This window comes from Anser cygnoides, chromosome 5 (genome assembly GCF_040182565.1).
Source record: "Anser cygnoides isolate HZ-2024a breed goose chromosome 5, Taihu_goose_T2T_genome, whole genome shotgun sequence".
NCBI lineage: Eukaryota > Metazoa > Chordata > Aves > Anseriformes > Anatidae > Anser > Anser cygnoides.
In genome coordinates, this window is record NC_089877.1 from 35,341,500 (window position 1) to 35,359,659 (window position 18,160).

The following is an 18,160-nucleotide window of genomic DNA, read 5'->3' on the forward strand; positions in this document are numbered from 1 at the left end:
CAGACCCTTTGCCCAGCGAGTCCCTCATCCCCCTCCTCACGTTAGTTTGGCCTGTTTTTCCTCTCTTCAGTTGTTTGCTCCTACTACTCATCTGGGTTTCTCAGCCAGTCTTAGTTTTCTCTTGATCAAGAATTATGGAAAAAATCAGGTCCAGGAACACTGCAGTCCCTGAATTTTACCTGTACAAAACCAGGACTGACATTATAGCCCGATTCTCAGATCAGGTCCTGAGTAGAGCGCACCCAACGAGTGAAAAGGAAAAGCTGCGAAGCTCTGACAAGCCTCCAGGCGGATCGGATCAGAGCAGAGCGTAAGGTTTGTGACTTGGTCACCTGTGAGCAAGTATCTGCAGGGTCAGCAAGAGACATTTCATCAGCATCAGACCAGGTTCTGCCAAACTTGAGGTCTGGACTCCACACACGAGAAATTCTGTCTTTTTTTGCCATTTCCTTTTGCTCCAGCCGCAGTACCACAGGCAGCTGAAAGTCTTTGCCAGACTTCCCCACCCCTCTGGAAGTATCAGCCTATGACAGACCCTTACTGATGAATTCACCCAATTGAATCCCCTGCTTAACATTTTAACATGAGTTTTGATTCCCGAAACTCAGCTGCAGGCAATGGTGACAGCAGTGGCCTTTTGTGCACATCTGAACAGAAAGAGCAGATGCTCCATGGCTATGCAGAATTTACGAATAACGGCATTTAGCTAAAAATAAGGCAGCAAGCATCGCAACTTCTTGTGAAATTTAGCAGCCACCATTGCACAAGTATTTAGGTACCTGATTAAATTTATCTTATGAGTACAGACAGTTGGATTCCCCTGCATGTTTTCCCTCATGATTTGACATAGAATAATCATCCTGGAGTAAAAGAGCACTGAAAACATTTTTTGCTACCAACCACCACTATAATACGATTCTCTTTAATCAAGTTAAGAGTTGTTCACAATAGCATAGATTAAAATACTAGGTAATATAAAATAAGCTTTTTAATCTGAAAAACTCTTAAAAGATATCTACAGGGCACTTAAGCACAGTTGTACTACACATCTCCAACAGAGGAGATGATGCGTTTTGTTACCACTAGTAGAAAAAATATTCCAGACTGAGATTCGTTGAAGACCTATGCATCTTTCTCCTACCTGCAGGTAAAGGATGCCTCAGTCTGCACCTGGCTAAATCCCAGAGACCTGTAATGTCATCAGTATTTTCATGGTCCTTTTATTAAAAGCAGATTTCCACAGAGAATTAATAAAATACAAAAAAAAAAAAAGGCACTGAGATGTAAATTAACAGTTCCCAAAAAGTGGCATGTTGCAGCATCCGAAACAAAATTAACATAAAGAATATGGATTGATGATAATCTCATCAATCATGGCAATATTCCCAAATTCTTATTGTGGAACACCATTCTGCTTTATTTCGCAATTAATAATTAAAGCAATCCACCAAGTATTTAAGTTACTACTTTTCTTATTTGACAAACCCATCAGTATGACTTTAAAGTCACCAAGTTATGAACTATTGCCACATATTCTCACGTTGCTGTGCCTACGCCCACCAGCAGAATCCAACTGGAGCAACAGCTGTGAGGAAAATACAAAGCCTATGGTCTTCTGAAAATATTCTCAAGAAACCACTTCAACCTAACACGTGACTAAAGCCCAGGAGGGACAATCTCTTCCAAGCAACACCTGCAGATGTGTCTCAAAATGTATTCACCTGATGGACACGTATGTTGAAATACAACAGAGTTCTCTGCCAGCATCTGAACAGCAGCTGCACCAGGAAAGCGTCCGTAACGTGCCACAAAGAAAGGAGCCTTTTTACAGCCACCTAGTCTCAGGTTACGTGGGAAATGAAGCGAAGTCTTCAGTCTTTTGCATCTCCCACTCCATCAGCATTAATAGCAAACATCGCTTCAGCCTCAGGAAGGCAAGGAGAATCATAAATTTTGCATATTCTGGTTTCGCCTCGGCCTTTTCGCAGATACAGTCTGATAGGGAGAAGGAAAGGAAACAGGTAAGGAATTGTAGCCTCATTTCAGAAAACCTCTATCATAATCATTAAAACATTCTGTTGGCATGTAAACACATCACACTTAAAGCTGTAAGGACTTCTGAAAATGTTGTGTTTATTGTACTGCTGGGTCAGTTACCTGCTCAGAGTAGCACTTATTTTCTGAAAAGCAGACGAAGTGCCATTCACAGACTGCACAGAGACCCAGAATTAAAAGGCACTTAGTTAAGTACACAAAATCTTCCAAAATAAGGCTAATGGAAGATAAGCTATTCTCTCACCTCGTGGTGGAAGCATGTGCTATGATATTTCCTCCAATAGGCTTCTTGGGATCTGCTGCAAACATGGCTGCTCCATCTACTTGTGCTACCACTTGGTTAGTGATCACAACTGCCACACCAAACTACAAGGAGAAAAGCAACAAATCAAAAATTCATATATCTTCCACAACCTGAATAAATGGAAAAAAAAGAACCTTCTGCTATCCCCTCAGCTGTTCATAACCACTCTACCACGCATCTCAACACAAAATGGAAGTAGACAGTGCGCAGGCAGAAAGCCATCTGCAGAAGATTGTTAAGGTGTACAAGAGAAAGAAAACCAATCATCCCTTTAGGGAGCAAAGCAACGTTCATCATTTACCTCATCTGCAAGTCGAAGCAGCATACGCAGAAACCTGGCGAGATGCATCTGTCTGGCTGATAGCTCACCTCTTCCGGAGTAGTCTGTCCGGTAAAGGGCTGTGGCACTGTCCACGATCAGCAGTGCATACCTGGAGAAGTCAAATACAACGTTCTCAGAAACTGTTCCAGGAGTGAAAAACGTGTCTGGTTGAGTCTGATAACATCCAGGAAATTTTAAAGCTACATACAGGTGTGGATACTTGCCCTTCTCACCCGCCAGTTAGCAGAATGATTATATTTACCACCACAGACTCGACCTGTTCAGATTATGAACAACACGATAAAACCCATCCTTGTGGGACCCTTCCAACTCAGGATATTCTATTCAAAGGAAGCTGCTGTGTGATTAAAAACTCAGATTTATGCTTACGTACTATAAATGAGCCCAGAACTTAATATTTTGAACTATGGGTATTCTGTGCAGAGGTACCTCTATACCTCATATCACCACCTCCTTCCCTCTAAAGGGGCCTCAACATCCTAGTTTCAAACAAAAGCGATCTGCACACGTTCCAGTGTCCTGGTTTTAGCTGGGATAGAGTTAATTTTCTTCATAGCAGCTGGTATGGTGCTGTGGTTTTGGATTTAGGATGAAATAATGTCGATAACACACTGATGTTTTAGTTGTTACTGAGCAGGGCTTGCACAGAGCCAAGGACTTCTCTACTTCTGGTGCCGCCCAGCCAGCGAGGGGCTGGGAGGGGACACAGCCTGGACAGCTGGCCCAGACTGACCAAAGGGACATCCCACACCACATGGTGTCATGCTGAATGATAAAACTGGACTGGCATGGCACTGGTAAGCTGGTGGTGAGCAACTGCACTGCGCGTCACTTGTTTTCTCAGCCCAGGAATTCTCACGCTACCAGCTTCTTCAGTTCTCTCCCTGGTTTCCACCGCAGGGAAAAGTTAACAGCTGTGTGGTGCTTAGCTGCCTGCTGGGTTAAACCACAACAGTCCTTTTGGCGCCCAACATGGGGCTCAAAGGGTTAAGATAACAACCAATCTGGCCAGATCGTGTCAAGAGTGTTCAATTTATTTATAATTGGTCATAATTATTATATTAATTTCATAGTTGCTGCTTACAATTTACTTGCTCTCAAAGGTGTGTTATTTACTCTCAGAGTTGTTTTATGTAACCCCTTTCTTTATCACCTCTGAGGTCTAGTTTAAGGTTGCCTTTGTTTTTGCCACCTTGATGTATTGTGCTTATGACATGATAAAAGCACCAATCGTGAGTCTTATCTAGTGTTTGCACTCACCACTGTCACTGTCCTTGTATGCTGGTAACCACCTCTTTGAAACTATTAACAATTACGCTTTTTAGCTTTTCTCCTCTGAGAGCCAATCTGCAGAGGAGACAAGGAAGGACACCTTCCCCTTTTCCTCCAGGCCTTTTACAAAAGCTCTTGAGAATTTTGAATGTCCTTGGGATGTTCAAACAAGCATATTTCTATTGCTATGTCTCCAGAACGTGATGCTGGTTTTGTTTAGAATTAAACACCTATTTAAGAATATCACCAAGAGATCTGCCCTGAGGCAGGAGAGTTATGAGTGGCAAGGATACAGGCAGGTATCTATCATGGTTGTCACGTCCCATGGTTCTGGGCTTCACCCCTTAACAAGTGTGAATCTTAAGAAACTGACAGAATGTTTAAAAAAGGTGTGCCTTGACCCTGCAGCTGAACCAGAGAACCCATCTGTGCTGGTATCAGTCGCCCCTATAATGTAGAAGAGACAATGGAACCAGACCTCAGCTCATTTAGTAAGGGAAGAAGCAGCTTCTAGGAGGGAGCAGGAGGAAAAATTAGAAGAGACAGGCTAATCTGCAGAACAGGAAGGGAAGTGATGCATGCTGAAGAGGCCCACTGTATAATAAACTGAAATTTATTTCAGTTGAAAGTAGAAACAAGGAGCAATGGAAAATGAGAAATGTCATGCTGAAGGATAAAACTGGGGGGAGTTGGCTGGGGGTGAAACACTACCATTGCTCAGGGACTGGCAAGGGCTGATGGTAAGCAATTGCACTGTGCATCACTTGTTGTTTTTGCCTTTTTTTTTTTCCTCCTTTATTTCTTATTAAACTGTCTTTATCCCAGCCTGTAAGTTCTCACACTTCTACTTTTTCCAGCTCTCTCCCCCACCCCTCTTGGGGGAATCAGGGACAGCTATAGGTGCTTAGCTGTCTGCCATGTTAAACCACAACAGTTGAACATGCTGTAAATCAACTCTCCTTCTTTCTGAAGGCAATTTTAAAAAGATCTTTACAACTGTTTCTCAGGCTGGCACTTGTTCTCTGTGAAGTAAGATCAGTTGTCACAGCTCAAGTCAGTTACTGTCATCAAAAATTTCAACAGCAGCAGGTATTAACTCACAACTGACTGCTGATACACAAAGCTTATTACATGGATATGCCAAAGCATAAACTAGTTTGAGAACAACATCTGATCTAACGGAGCTAACCACTGAAGAGAACAAGTAGATTTCAAAAATGTTAACTTTAAAAGTACACCATTACTTTGACATTTCACAATTATATCATCTATAGATCTCTTGCACTTGTTTATCACCTACAAGCAGGTTTATAATATGACTATGTACCACTACAAAAATCACCCCGTCTAAATCAAGTCTCATTACCGTGATTCAGCCATCATAGCCGACGCCTGATACAGGAGCTGGGTCTGATGATCCGTGTTAAAACCTCGAGCGTATGCCACGTTATCTAGGACATCACTGCCAGACAAGCCATACCTAGATAAAGCAGTGAAAAAATTTTAAAGTCTAAACTTAACAAACAAGAGTTACCTAGCAGGTTTACCCAAAAACTAGATTAAAACCACATTCCAAATACAAATATTAATTAATACAAGCATCTTTACTATTTACAAGGAAGACACCTTACTAACACTATTTTGATTTTCACACCTAATTTCTCTCTCCCTATTCCTGTAGGAATTAGACTTGCCTATGTACAGCTTTTAACAGTACACTTTTAGAATCGTAACTATCAATTCATTTAACTACCTGCACATGATAGCTATTTATAAATCAAATAACTCGGCCTTTCTAGGTTAATACCACATTATGCCTGCAGGTGAGTAATAGTCAATCAAGCCTAGGGCTTTGAAACAAGACCACATTGCAATACAAGATGTTCAAGATTAACCTCAAAGGTGCTGGTCAAGCACCTGGCAAATCATTAGACTGTAAAAAGAAATGAGTTGAAAGGCTGTTAGCATCCATCCTAGCTGAGCTTGATGTAAAAGACTGAGAGCTGAGGGCGATGGAACTGACTACAAGTAGCACCTTCCATGTGCAGCCATGCAGCCTCCTGCAGGTGTAGCTAGGGGCTCTGCAAACGTCATCATTTCACTGCCTCATCAGTGCCCAAGAGGTGTTGTTGCCATATCCATTGGTGAAAGTGAATACTGGAGCACTCTTGTACTTGTTGCACGAAATGCCAGCAGTGTTAGATCAAACCGCCTTAATTAAGAGTTAGCAGGATTGAGCTGGTACTGTCCCCAGCTGACTAGAATTGCACATTCCCTTCCAGAAGCAAAAAAATGTGAGGGAAATGACTTCCTGCAGAGGGATGGCTACAAAACAGCTGGGTGAGGGAGAAGCAGCAGAGGGGCAAGGAGCAGTAACTCCAGATGTTTTGCAACGTGAACATCTGTCACACAAACCTCTAAGCACTGTGTAAAACATCTTCCAGGGATCTGTTTGCCTTTCAGTAAGAAACCATCAAAATCCAGTAGTGACCCAAGTCTTTGGATTACTACTTTTCAATAACTTGACTTTACTCCATGCATTTAGGAGGGTATGTTGATTAGATCATTTTCCTCTATAAAGAAAAGGAAGCAACTTTGTGGGCCAGCACATCATATTGGCTTGGTGTTAAATCTTGATTTTCCTACCTACACTCTTAGAAAGGCCTATAAATACCGGCCATACCTCCCAAGTCTGTGGTGCTGCTAAAAAGCAGCAGTCCTACCCTTTCGATTCCTGTGCTTCCATCTGCTCATTCTTGTCCCCACATCTCCTCCAGCGCCAGCAATTTGTGCTGCCCTGCATGGAGCCACATTAACATTACTACATTAACATTACTTCGTGAAGGAATATATGGTGAGGAATGAAGGGTTAAAAAGAACCCAAACACCTACAGTGACAGCCCAGTCCTTGAAGTATACTGTAAGGCTGCTTGAAGGAAACACAGTCACTTGACAACTAAGTCTTGCTTCTGTTTTTCTTTTTTTTTTTAACCATGCATTTAGAGGAGGAGAGATGTTTTTTAAGCTAGAAAATGTGTGCAGAAGTTTTTAATTTTTTTAAAAACCCCATCCACAGCCCAAAAAAAAAAAACCTATGAACCTAAATCAGACTAGCAAAAACATAGTAGAAAACAGGCCAATTTATTTTTATTTTTATTATCTTTGCAGAATATCTGAGTCTCTGTATTCAAATCAGTCCAGCCTTGCTACATGATTTTGGCTTGCAGCTTAGATGCAATTAACGTTAACCACCACACTACCAGAAAAACCGCACAGCTTATTGACATGAAAATTTCAATCAGTATCTAAGTGGAAATAATTTTTAAAACTACAATATCACTGTTCACGTTGATGCATTTCAGCCACTAATGAACACTGCAAGAGAAAGAAATACTTTAACCTACGCTCACCGAGGTTGCAATATGCACCTTGGTATTTAATTGAAACAACCATTACAGAGAATTAAACCCTACAGAAGCAGTAATATGGAAACACTTCTGTTTTTGAGAAACTCTGACGAATCACAAGACCAGAAGTAGCTTCTTTTTCTAACAAATAGAACCCATACTTCAGGCCTTTAAGTCTAACTAGAAGCTCTGCAAAGACAGCAGCTTTTACTGCCCTCAAGAAACTCAGATAATTATGTTATACTTTCAAATTTGTATAAAAGACACTTCAGAACGTTCTGAGACAGAGGCAGGAGATGAGAAAACAGCTTTTCAACTGGTCATTGGATGCTCTCTTTCCTAACAAACAAAAAAAATCCAGCTGCTGTTGAGATACTTTTTACAAAAGAATCTTTGCTCCAAGGTAGTGCTATTGGCAGAATTTAAGAAAAAAATATCTTTGAATGTATTTCACTAACAGTAAAACTAAATTTGAGAGAGATATTCTTAAATGAAGCTATCATATTCCAGAGGACAATGATGTTAGCTACTGTCACATCCATGTAAAAACAAAAATATTTATAAAATACAGCTAATGAAGTGGTCTAAAGTGCATCTAGGTAGGCAGACTGAACGAACACAGGAAAGTTTGTTTTGTTTTTCCTTTTTTTTTTTTTCCACATTTGTTTTTAAGGACAGTTCTAACTGCAACAGTCCAATGAATTGAAAGAGCCAGGCTGATTTTAAGTTGTCCCACCATGAGTAAATGCCTTCCTTTCTTCAACTAGTGTTAGTTTGCTTCTAACGAATCAGTACAGACCTTTCAGCCACAGCAAGAAGACGTTCTGGACGGAAGGTCCCTTCTGTGTCAATGTACATAGCTTTTCCTTCACCACCACCTCGGTCAATAGGAAGCTAGAAGAGCACGTGAATGAACGTGAAAAGTAACAAGTAATACAGTTACTGCCTTATGCCCTCAACTGACATTCATACAGTAAATAAAATACCAAACTATGGTGATTAAAGTCACATTTGTCTGGGAAAAGTGAGAGGAATGATTCCTGTTTTCATTCTCTGACACCTACAGAAGAAAACAGGTGCTCAGCTTCAGGCTGGTAAGTTTGGGTGCACAAGGGTGTTACCTAAATGATCAAACTGAGCCCTAAGCCTCTAATATTTTATGAAACAGCAACCTCTAGAAAGTAGCAAACAGTAGCAAAAAAAAAAAAAAAAGTGAAAAAGTTTGTCTAAATTAAGATTAGAAAAAAAGGTTCCTATAAACTGATCTATTGCTTGATAGCAATAGTTGACTGAAGGCTGTTACAAAGGATAGAGTGAAATAAACCTAAGATGTGTTAGAAACAAAGCAGCTAGTCAAAGAAACCCATTGAACCCAAAGCAGTTTCATCCCTCTTTTCAAAGGCTCTCTGCAGTCTAGAACACCCAAAGTGATACCAAACACTTCTCTGTACTTAAGAGCTATGATCACACAACAAGGCTAATGTCTGTTGTCAGACTACTAAGGAGGAAAAAAAGCTACCAAACATAAGTCAAACATAACTAAAAAACCACAACAAACTTAATTGATGTTGAAGTAATCCTAGCAGGCAGGTCAATGATGGAACAAAATATCCTAGCAAGCTGCAAGCTCGGCCAAGGATGCTGCAAAGGTTTTTGAGGACTCTTTGTGAACAGACAAAATTCATTTGTTGTAGCTCTTCATGTGCATCACTTTGTTTTGCTACGAGAAGTGCACAAATTAGCAAATACCCAAAAGCTGTGCTGCCTGAATACTTGATTTTTAATAAAGTGGACAACTCACTTGACAGGTTACTGCTAGGGTATGGCACAACTGTGTTTTTCCAGTACGAAACTCTCCAAATAACTCTGTTATGGACCCTGTTTCTATTCCTCCTATGGGGAAAAAAAGGAGAGAGAAAAGTGTTGTTTTACTTCAAAGACACGTATAGAGTTTTTAGATTTATAGAGACTCGGTTTACCTTCAATACTTTGGCTGAAAGTATTAAAACTTTAATAGGAAAAACTGGTTTCCATAATGTGGTTTCTTCATGTTGGAACCAAGAAGTTTAGGTAATTATATGTTTGAAGATGCTGAAAAGCTGAAATGTTTTGGTTTTTGCTTACAAGTAGGAAAATGAAAATGCTGATATCTTTTTTTTCCTTGAAGGAAACTCTAGGCTAAAATAAACTAGAAACAAGCAAAGCAAACAGCTCTGGGTACTGCATCACGACTAAAAGCTTTAAAACTATTTCTACAGCTTTTAAAGAGAATCAGTAAAATCAGAGCAGTACTCGATGAGATTTTAGTGCAACCAGAACTGACATGTTTGATGTGTTTTTGTGCAATGATCATCTCCACTGGGAAAAAAAAATAATGAAAAGTTAATCAATAGAGAACTAAAATCACTACCTTGAAGCAGTTTATCAAGTTCTTTGGACCCGGTGGTGATCTGGATGATTTCTGACCTTCGCTGATGGAATTCCGTTGCTGTGGTAAAACCCATTGGGACCAGTTTAGCTGCTTCAGCCTAAAGAAAACCAAATTAAGCAGTCTGAGGAGTGTTCACCCCATTCATTTACCCCCCTCCAGTAATTAGTATTAGTATTGTATTCCTGTTTTGTGACATGGAAAAGCAGCTGTATAATGTGATGCAGACACTTCATTTTATAGACCACAGATGAATAGTTGGTACCTCTGAACAAAAATGTAATTCTGCTCAGAGAAAAAGCTTTGACATCCATTTTGCCTATTTAACAAAAATCTTTCCTCCCCTGTATTCACCACCTTTTTAGTTCAGTTCTGTCCATGTGAAACTAAAACACTTAGGATGGCCATAGCATTCCTAACAGGCTGCATCTTCATAAGACTGAATAAATACACAAAGTTGGAAAAACAAACAAACAAAAAAAACCCTGGAGTTCAATATTCTCTGAGGTCAGATTTTGTAAATGAGAACTAGTTTTGCAGAAGCTCCACATTCCGAATTAGAAGATGCTGTGAGATTGCAGCTCAGTCTCTCTCAGTTCCCAAAAGTAAAGCCAGGATGTGTACCTGCCTGAGGTGCTGAGTTAACATACTTAAGAAGGTTGTAACAGAGGAGCAGATGTTCTGGGTCAGTCCAGTGGTTCACAACCACACGTCCTACGCCCTGACAACTGCCATGAGGGGATGCTTAGGGAACGTGTGTAACAAAGCAGGAATCAAGGAACTGACCCTCCATCTGGTAGTTGCTCTGAGTTCAGCCAGTGAGCTTCTTGATCTGAACGCTATCCTATTAACACTGCTCTTAGCTCTGTATTTATACATTTTTAAACAGTTTATGCTACAGAAGGCTGCAGTGTCTTGGGACAATGAGTTCCATAACTTAATCATACCCTGCATGGAAAAGAATAAATATTTTCGTTGCTTCAGGCCTATCATAAGCCTTCTTATCATAAGAAATACTAAGCTAAAAATGATAGTAGTCTTGGACATACTCTCCATACCTTCCACATAATATTTTATAGAGCTACCTCCCCCTTCATTTCTTCTTGAAGCTAGTCCTAGTCTTCTTGTCTTTTATAAAAAGTCATGTCATCCCTCTAATCATCTTTACTGCCCTTCTCAGTACATCAGTCATGGAGACCTTGCCAAAGTCACCAAAATAATTTAAACCAGCAGAAACAAAACCTCTCGAACTTCTTGGCTTAATGTTTTTATACAATATCCTTACCAAGATTTTGTCAGCTTTGGCTTCACTGATGCCTTTAATATTTAGTAGCTCCTTCTTGGGCGCGTGAGCAACAGACTCAACTGTGTGATACCCAGCTTCTTCCAATTTCTTCACGTCGTTTGCATTTATACCACATTGCTGAAAGGGAGGGGGGAAAAAAAGACGAGCTATGTCATAAACACCATCCAATCACTGAACTGTTACTGAATACCTGAACTGTCTTTGGATTTGGATCAAACTCTGTTATTACAAGCAAACGTATTAAATGTTATGTCCCTGTCACTTATACACAAAGAATGTTAAAAAATATCCTTTTACCAGTGTAACATTTAACTTTTTCACAGTGAGGATGACGGAGCACTGGAACAGGCTGCCCAGGGGGGCTGTGGAGCCTCCTCCTCTGGAGATATTCAAAACCCACCTGGACGCGTTCCTGTGTGAGCCGATTTAGGTGTTCCTGCTCTGGCAGGGGGATTGGACTGGGTGATCTTTCAGGGTCCCTCCCAACCCCTAATGTTCTGCGATTCTGTGAAAACCTATTGTCAATCTCGGTAGCAGAGAACAAGGTGAAGATATTCTCTGGTTGGTTTGATGTTGAAGGTAACGAACAAATATTCAAGAAAGGATACGCGGCAAGGCAAGTGAATACAGAACGTTCGTTTTGTGGGGCAGGCAAAACGCAGGTTAAGAACCTGACAGCCCAATTTTCGGGCCTGCCTTGCGTTTGAGGGCACAGACCAGCAAGTTCCTGGCGAAGCCGGCGCCGAGCCAGCTCTGCGCGTACCTCTAACCTGGAGATGGGCTCCGGGCCGAAGCTCTCCTCCTCCGCAGATACGTCTGCGTTCGCTTCGAACTGCATCTGCACGGCCATCGCGGCTCGCCGGGGTGAGGGGGGGCCGGGACGGCTGCGTGAAGCGAGAGGCTCGAGCGAGGCGTCAGGGCGCTGACAGGGAGCCCAGAGCAGCCCGCGGCGGTCCCTTCCCTCCCCGGTCCCGTCAGTTTTCACGGTTTTGCCCCCTCACGAACCCGCCGGGGGCGGCTGAGGAGGAGGAGGATGGTGGCGGTGAGGAGGCTGAAGGCCAACGGACCAGGCCCCGCCGCCACCCCCTCCCGTCACCGCCCGCGGCCGCCGCCGCTTTGGAAGAGCCCGCCACCGCGTCACGTGACGAGGTCACGGCAACCGCCCTCCCCTCCGCGTCACGTGCCCTCCCCACCCAGCTTCATCCCGGCGCGTCGGCGGCAGGATTTGGCGGGAGCTTCCCTTAAAGGGGCCGCGCGTGCTTGTTGCTGGGGGGCTCTAAAATGCATTTTTTTTTTTAATTATTATTTTTTTTTAAATTTTATTTTAAAGTAAGCGTAAAGAGGGGAGCCTGCTCGGTGACATCGAGCTGTTGTAACTGAGAAGGTGCCCCTCTGAGGAGCTTCCTGCTGGGCTGGGGTCTGCACCAGCACTGAAAGGAGGAATAATTGGAGATGGAGAGGTGCTTGGAGCAGGGGGGAAGGCAGAGCCCCTGCTCTGGGGGCGTTTGGCTGGAGGAAGGCCAACAGTCATCAGCCTTGTACCTAAACTAATCAAAGCCAGGGGTCAGAGGAAGGCCATGGGCCTCGAAGCCTTGCTGGGCAGGGAGAACGCTCCGGTGGGGGTTTTCCATTAGGGTGTGGGAAGGGAGAAAGGTACCGGGAGGGCAGCGGGGGGCAACAGCTGGGGACACCTGCCTGAGCTCCAGGAGCACCAGCACTCAAAGTGCAGAGCAGTGGGAGAAGGAGCTTTGGGGATCGCACGCCGTTTTCATCGGTAAGCAGCAACACCTGCGTCGTCTCCCCTCTAGGGATGAGCACATCTCCGTCAAAACAATCAGCCAAAGCAACCACCGCCAATAAAAAAACAGCTGAACAGTGAAAGCTCACCCCACATACAGAAGCGCCTGCAAAAATACCAAAGGCAGCAGAAGTTTCATTGATGAGTTAATCCTTGCTATGAGCTCCTCTCCGCTGGACTTTGATACCACAAGCAAGGGTAACGCTGACCAGGAAAACCCGAATTTCGCTGCTGCTTTTCATTCCTTCAGCTGACCAAGATCTGTAGGAATTCCTTCAGCCCCTTCCTTTGCTTATTAGTACCAAACATGAGGACAAAATATAGCAGTGCCACGTTATTACAGACACTGGCAAGAATTCGTTCTGACAACAGGCAAAGCAGCACAATCAAAATAGCTTCAGGCCAGGCTTGTTAGAAATATCTGCAGAGTTTTTGTGCTTTTCATTAAAATGTTTATTAAATCCATTTTAGTGCTGGCAAGCTAGCTGGTGCATCATGCAGATAAAGTCATGCAAAGATAAAGAACATGAGATATTAAAGAGGTATCAAGCCACTACTAAATATTTGAGACTATCTACACAGCTAGCTTTAAAAAGGCCCATTAACCCCCAATGGGAATCTTACAGCACAAAGCTGGGAAGAAAGGACACTGGCCAGAGGTTTCCCTTTGTACATGCTGCTATCCTTTTACCTTTTACGTGCCCCCTATCCTGTCTACTTAAAGAAAATTAAGGTAACAAGCTCTCGTCACCGTGTGAAGTGCCTGTGAGGTTGTATGGCAATGCACATCATAGGGCACAGCTAAACTTTATTAATTGTCCTCCATCACATGGGCAAGACCAAGAAGGTTCAACAAAGAGCGAATCTTGTACCCAAGGAAATTCTTCTTATGGTCCCTCCACTGACTGGAAACCAGTCGTGGTGTCTTTTAAAACTTCACCAATACAAGCCCCCAGAATTAAAGCAGATGAGCTTGTGTTCAAACTTCTAAGCTGTTAAATTTAACTTAATATTCCATGTCTAGTGGTTGATTTGAATTTACCTGCCGTACGTTCAGGGTGGTATATCTGGTATAAATAGCCTATATAGAAATCCTTTTTCCACTCATAAGTCTTTTTCCCATAGTTTGCAGAAATAAGGTGATATCAAGGAGAGAACACCATGAAGCTGTGTCAGGAGGGGAAACAGTTCTTCAACAAGAGGGTGGTCGGGCACTGGGTCAGGCTCCCCAGGGCAGTTGTCACAGCACTGAGCCTGCCATTGTTCAAGAATTGGACAACGCTCTCAGACATGTGGTCTGATTTTGGAGTGGTCCTGTACAGACCCAGAAGCTGGACTCGATGATTTTCGTGGGTCCTTTACCAACTTCGGATATCCTATGATTCTATGATTCAAATGTTGGTGTCAGTAGCTTCCATTGCTGCAACTGAAGTAGCACTAGAATTGCAAGGAGAGATTAGACAGTGTGCAGAGTTCAGTTTTACAAACATTAAACAACAATGTGAAACGATGATGCCCTTTAGAGAACCTGGTTTGCAACTCACAGATGCCCTGGACTCGGAGAGAAACTACGACAAAAGTTGATTCAATACCAAGATTTCCCTTCTGTTTCTGAGCTAGGCAAACACTTGCTTTAGCACTAGATTACCCTTTCATATTATTCTAAATTGCCAAACTGATCGATCACTCGTTTTACTTTCGGACTCTTCTCAAAGCATTGATGTATGCTTAAATAAATGTGTTTTCCACTAGTGTTTCTATCCTCTGTCCAGGTTTTGGAATGTTTCCCATGAAAACTAAGGTTAGGAACATGAAAGCAGAGTATTACTAATAATGCACAGTAACTTGTGTTTGCATTTTTTAACCTTTTACTAGACTACTAAAAAATTTAATGTGCATGTAAGATGACAAAACAGATCATAAGAGGAGAAAGGCTTTTCAATTTACATAAAGGTATCAGCCCTAAGTCAGCAATATTGAAGGACCATAAATGGTTCTTTTCCTGCAACATCCTAGACCTTGAAAATAGTTGAAATTCGCTTGGCATTCACACATATGCCTGGGTAATTTTAGATGCTCGTGGATGATGTCTAAATTTATAAGAACAGGTGCTTTAAATTAAATGAAGTAAAACAATGGCTACTATTGATATCCGTACATTAATCATTAAAGAAAGCCAAGGTCAAAACATCATTCCAATGGTATTAGTATGAAAACATGATAGCGCTCATTCTTTCACAGCTAGTATTTATTACCAAATATGAAGTCATCATCTGTAGACAGATTTTTTTTCCTACAGAAAATATAATTATTGAAAAGTAATTAATTTCTTCTCCCTTTCCTGTTCCCCCCGTCCTTAAAAGCAGTACAGACATAATTTGAAATCTAATCTCAGCTTTGCACTGCGAATGAAAGTGGATTGCTGAAGGAAATAAGTTTGCTAATATTATATATCCCACTTCATGATTGAGCAATGGCTACAATAAGCATTGTGTTTGAAGTCTATATAACCAAATTCTCATCAAAATTTGGCTGGCAATTTTTTTTTTTTGGTAAGCATTATATCTATGAAGGTTTTAACAGTAATACATCAAGTCCTATAGATGACACACTATGAACTTTAACTTCAAAAATCAAGTACAAATATAAATTAAATACAAAACTGGAACTGCTTAATTTCTTCTTAATCCCCTTTTTCTACTGCAAATGTGTGGCTTTGTTTCATCTGGTATTTCATTCAATATTCAGACCAATATAAACTCTACCAAGAATTTACTCCAGTCTTCATTATCTTTTTTTTTTTTGGGGCTTGGAAACATGCTGGAAAAAAAATAAAAGGCACAAAAAACCCAAGTTAGATAATGATCATAAAGTACTACTGCAGCACCCTCTACCGGTTATTACTGCTGATAAAATGACCTCAGAAAATTTAAAAGTAATTCCAGGTATAGTATCCAAGTCACTTGCAACTTAGTCACTATTTTCCAAATAAAATTTTAATGGATTGTCCTGAAAAAGCCAGCCATAGTAGTCTAGCACTGGGAAACACAAGAAAAAATCCTCTCAAATAGCTAACAGCTTTTACAAGAGTAATATGTAATTTTCCAGTCAAAAGTTTAAACAGAGCAGCCAATAATCACACCTTGAAGAAGAAAGAACAATAATTCAAATGTTTAATGAACTTCCACCTTGCAAACAGAATGAAAAAAAAACGTAAAAGGACAAAAATACATCAACACTTTAAACACATGAAAACATCTTCAAATTCAATGTATTTTACAGAGTTACAAAAAAACTGTGTGAGCCTACAGAATGGATTGCTCAGAAATGGTAGGCACTTCAACACCATAAATTCAATAAGGGTTATATCAGTTCCAACAGCTCAACCAATATAATATATAAACTATATACAAAATCAATCTGGACTGCACCAATGATATTACAGACGCCTCCTAAATTTAAATAGCTCAGTCTCCTCACTAAAATTCTAACTCATTACAACCTCAGACAATGTACCAAAATAAAGAGAGAGACTGTACTGGACGAAGACCTGCGCACAGAACATCAGAACAAACTTTGCGTTGTAAGGGCTCACGCAGATTGAACCTGGTGGCTCCGAGTCTGTTGCATCCTGAAGTCCACGGTCAAGCACAGAGATCTGTAGTCTTCATGACAGAAGTCTTTCCAGCTTTGGCCAACTGTCTAATTATTACAGGTTACTTGGTTAATCGGAAGCAAGACTATAATTCTGTGTTTTGGGAAGGGTACCAGGAAACTGATAAAGCTCAAAATTGATGTGATATGTTAGAATGCTATGCAGTAGAGAAGTAATGCTAATGAAAGGAAATTCCAGTCACGTTAATTTAGAAAATAATCATCATTGTTTTACACAAGAGCACTGTAAATCAATCCAGAATAAAATTAACAAACTATGTCAGAAGAATACTTATACTAGGAAAAGACAATAAAAGGAGGCCAAGACCAGTGGTGATTAGAAGAAAAGGCGGACTGCATTAATAGAAGAGTTAAGAAACTTTTCCTCATCCTCTTCAGAGACTTCTTCATTTACAGTTTGGTACAAAAGAAAAGCCTGTGGTCTGCACTGAGCATCATCGATATCAACCAGTTACTAAACAAGATTCCTAGAGAGCTGAGAAGCCAACAGCATTCCCATTCTGGTGAGAGAGACCTTGAATTCCTTTGAGGCTAAAGTCAAAGAATATCCAGTTTGACTTCTTCAGTCCTGCACTTGGATCTAGCGAATCATCTGGGATCCTGGAGCAGATTTTGATGGATCAAGCTCACCATTCTCCGCAGATAGTGGTAACCAACTGGTACCTTGGACAGAACAGCAGAAATTTCCTCGTGTCTGGAAAAGAGAAAATTACCACGTGTTTGAGGTGATACAGACCATTTAATATCCCACCCCTACCTTTAAATTTCAGTTACGTGGATGGTTCTTTCTGTTCAACTCACCCAATATTTCCTATTTGTTTTTGGACAGTAAAAGGCAGTGAAGTAGCTGGGTAGTTGGAAGATAAAGACACAGTCACCTCAAACTTTGCAAAAGCTGTGGAACTGGAGAACAAAAGCTTCACGCTGTGTGAGAAATAAAAACAAACATAAAATATCAACACAAGACGCACAAATATACTGTCATCTCCTTTGAATTCAGTTGCAGAAAGGAAAACAAATTGCAACAAGCTCAATAATTCCTAAAGAATTCTAAAATAGACTAGCAGTGGCTTCATAAATAAGGTTAAAAGAACATTTCCATTCTAACACTATCAGCATTCTGCCACTGAATTAGAAAACAAAACCCCCACAGAAGTTAAACACATGTAATTCACAGATCCTTTCAAAATTACAGGAGAATACAGAGCAATAATCAAAAATCTGTTTTCTAATTAACATAAAACATTTCTAGCTAGCTAAAGCTTTCTGAGCTTTTAAGCAGGACCATAATTCTAAGTTTGTTTCAGGAATCCAACCCTCTTTAAATCAGGTCAAATTTCTATCTAGAACAGTACTCTGTCTATGACAATATCCAGGAAGGCCAGAACTGAATCTTTTTGCAAATAAGGGTAAGACCATCACCCAGTACACAAGGCCCAGGAAACAGACGCTTTGTGATAGCATAAAACAGGATAAGCATAAAAAAAGGTCTTTTCAAGGTAAACCTACCACAGTAAATCTGAGCATAGGTTACATTTGCATCTGTTTTCTTGACCTAAATAATTGTAACTT

The 18,160-nt window shown here is 41.1% G+C and overlaps 2 protein-coding genes across 3 annotated transcripts in view; both read right to left on the reverse strand.

Annotated features, from left to right (window-relative positions):
* Window positions 1-908: 908 nt before the first annotated feature.
* RAD51 (RAD51 recombinase) lies at window positions 909-12,254 on the reverse strand. The gene is made up of 9 exons (XM_048065078.2): window positions 11,879-12,254; window positions 11,095-11,232; window positions 9,792-9,909; window positions 9,183-9,274; window positions 8,181-8,275; window positions 5,341-5,454; window positions 2,661-2,790; window positions 2,300-2,421; window positions 909-1,995 (listed from the first exon to the last, which is right to left on the reverse strand). Exons 1-9 carry the CDS (start codon window positions 11,963-11,965, stop codon window positions 1,872-1,874), a joined length of 1,020 nt encoding a protein of 339 aa, XP_047921035.1. The 5' UTR covers window positions 11,966-12,254; the 3' UTR covers window positions 909-1,871.
* A 3,815-nt stretch (window positions 12,255-16,069) lies between these two features.
* KNL1 (kinetochore scaffold 1) overlaps window positions 16,070-18,160 on the reverse strand; it is a 31,171-nt gene continuing 29,080 nt past the window's right edge. For both annotated transcript variants that reach the window (XM_048065077.2, XM_048065076.2), the window contains 2 exons: window positions 17,390-17,512; window positions 16,070-17,282 (listed from right to left, as the gene is read on the reverse strand). In XM_048065077.2, coding sequence (XP_047921034.2) covers window positions 17,177-17,282; window positions 17,390-17,512 — 229 coding nt within the window. In that variant the 3' untranslated portion in view covers window positions 16,070-17,176. The remainder of the gene's footprint in view (window positions 17,283-17,389; window positions 17,513-18,160) is intronic.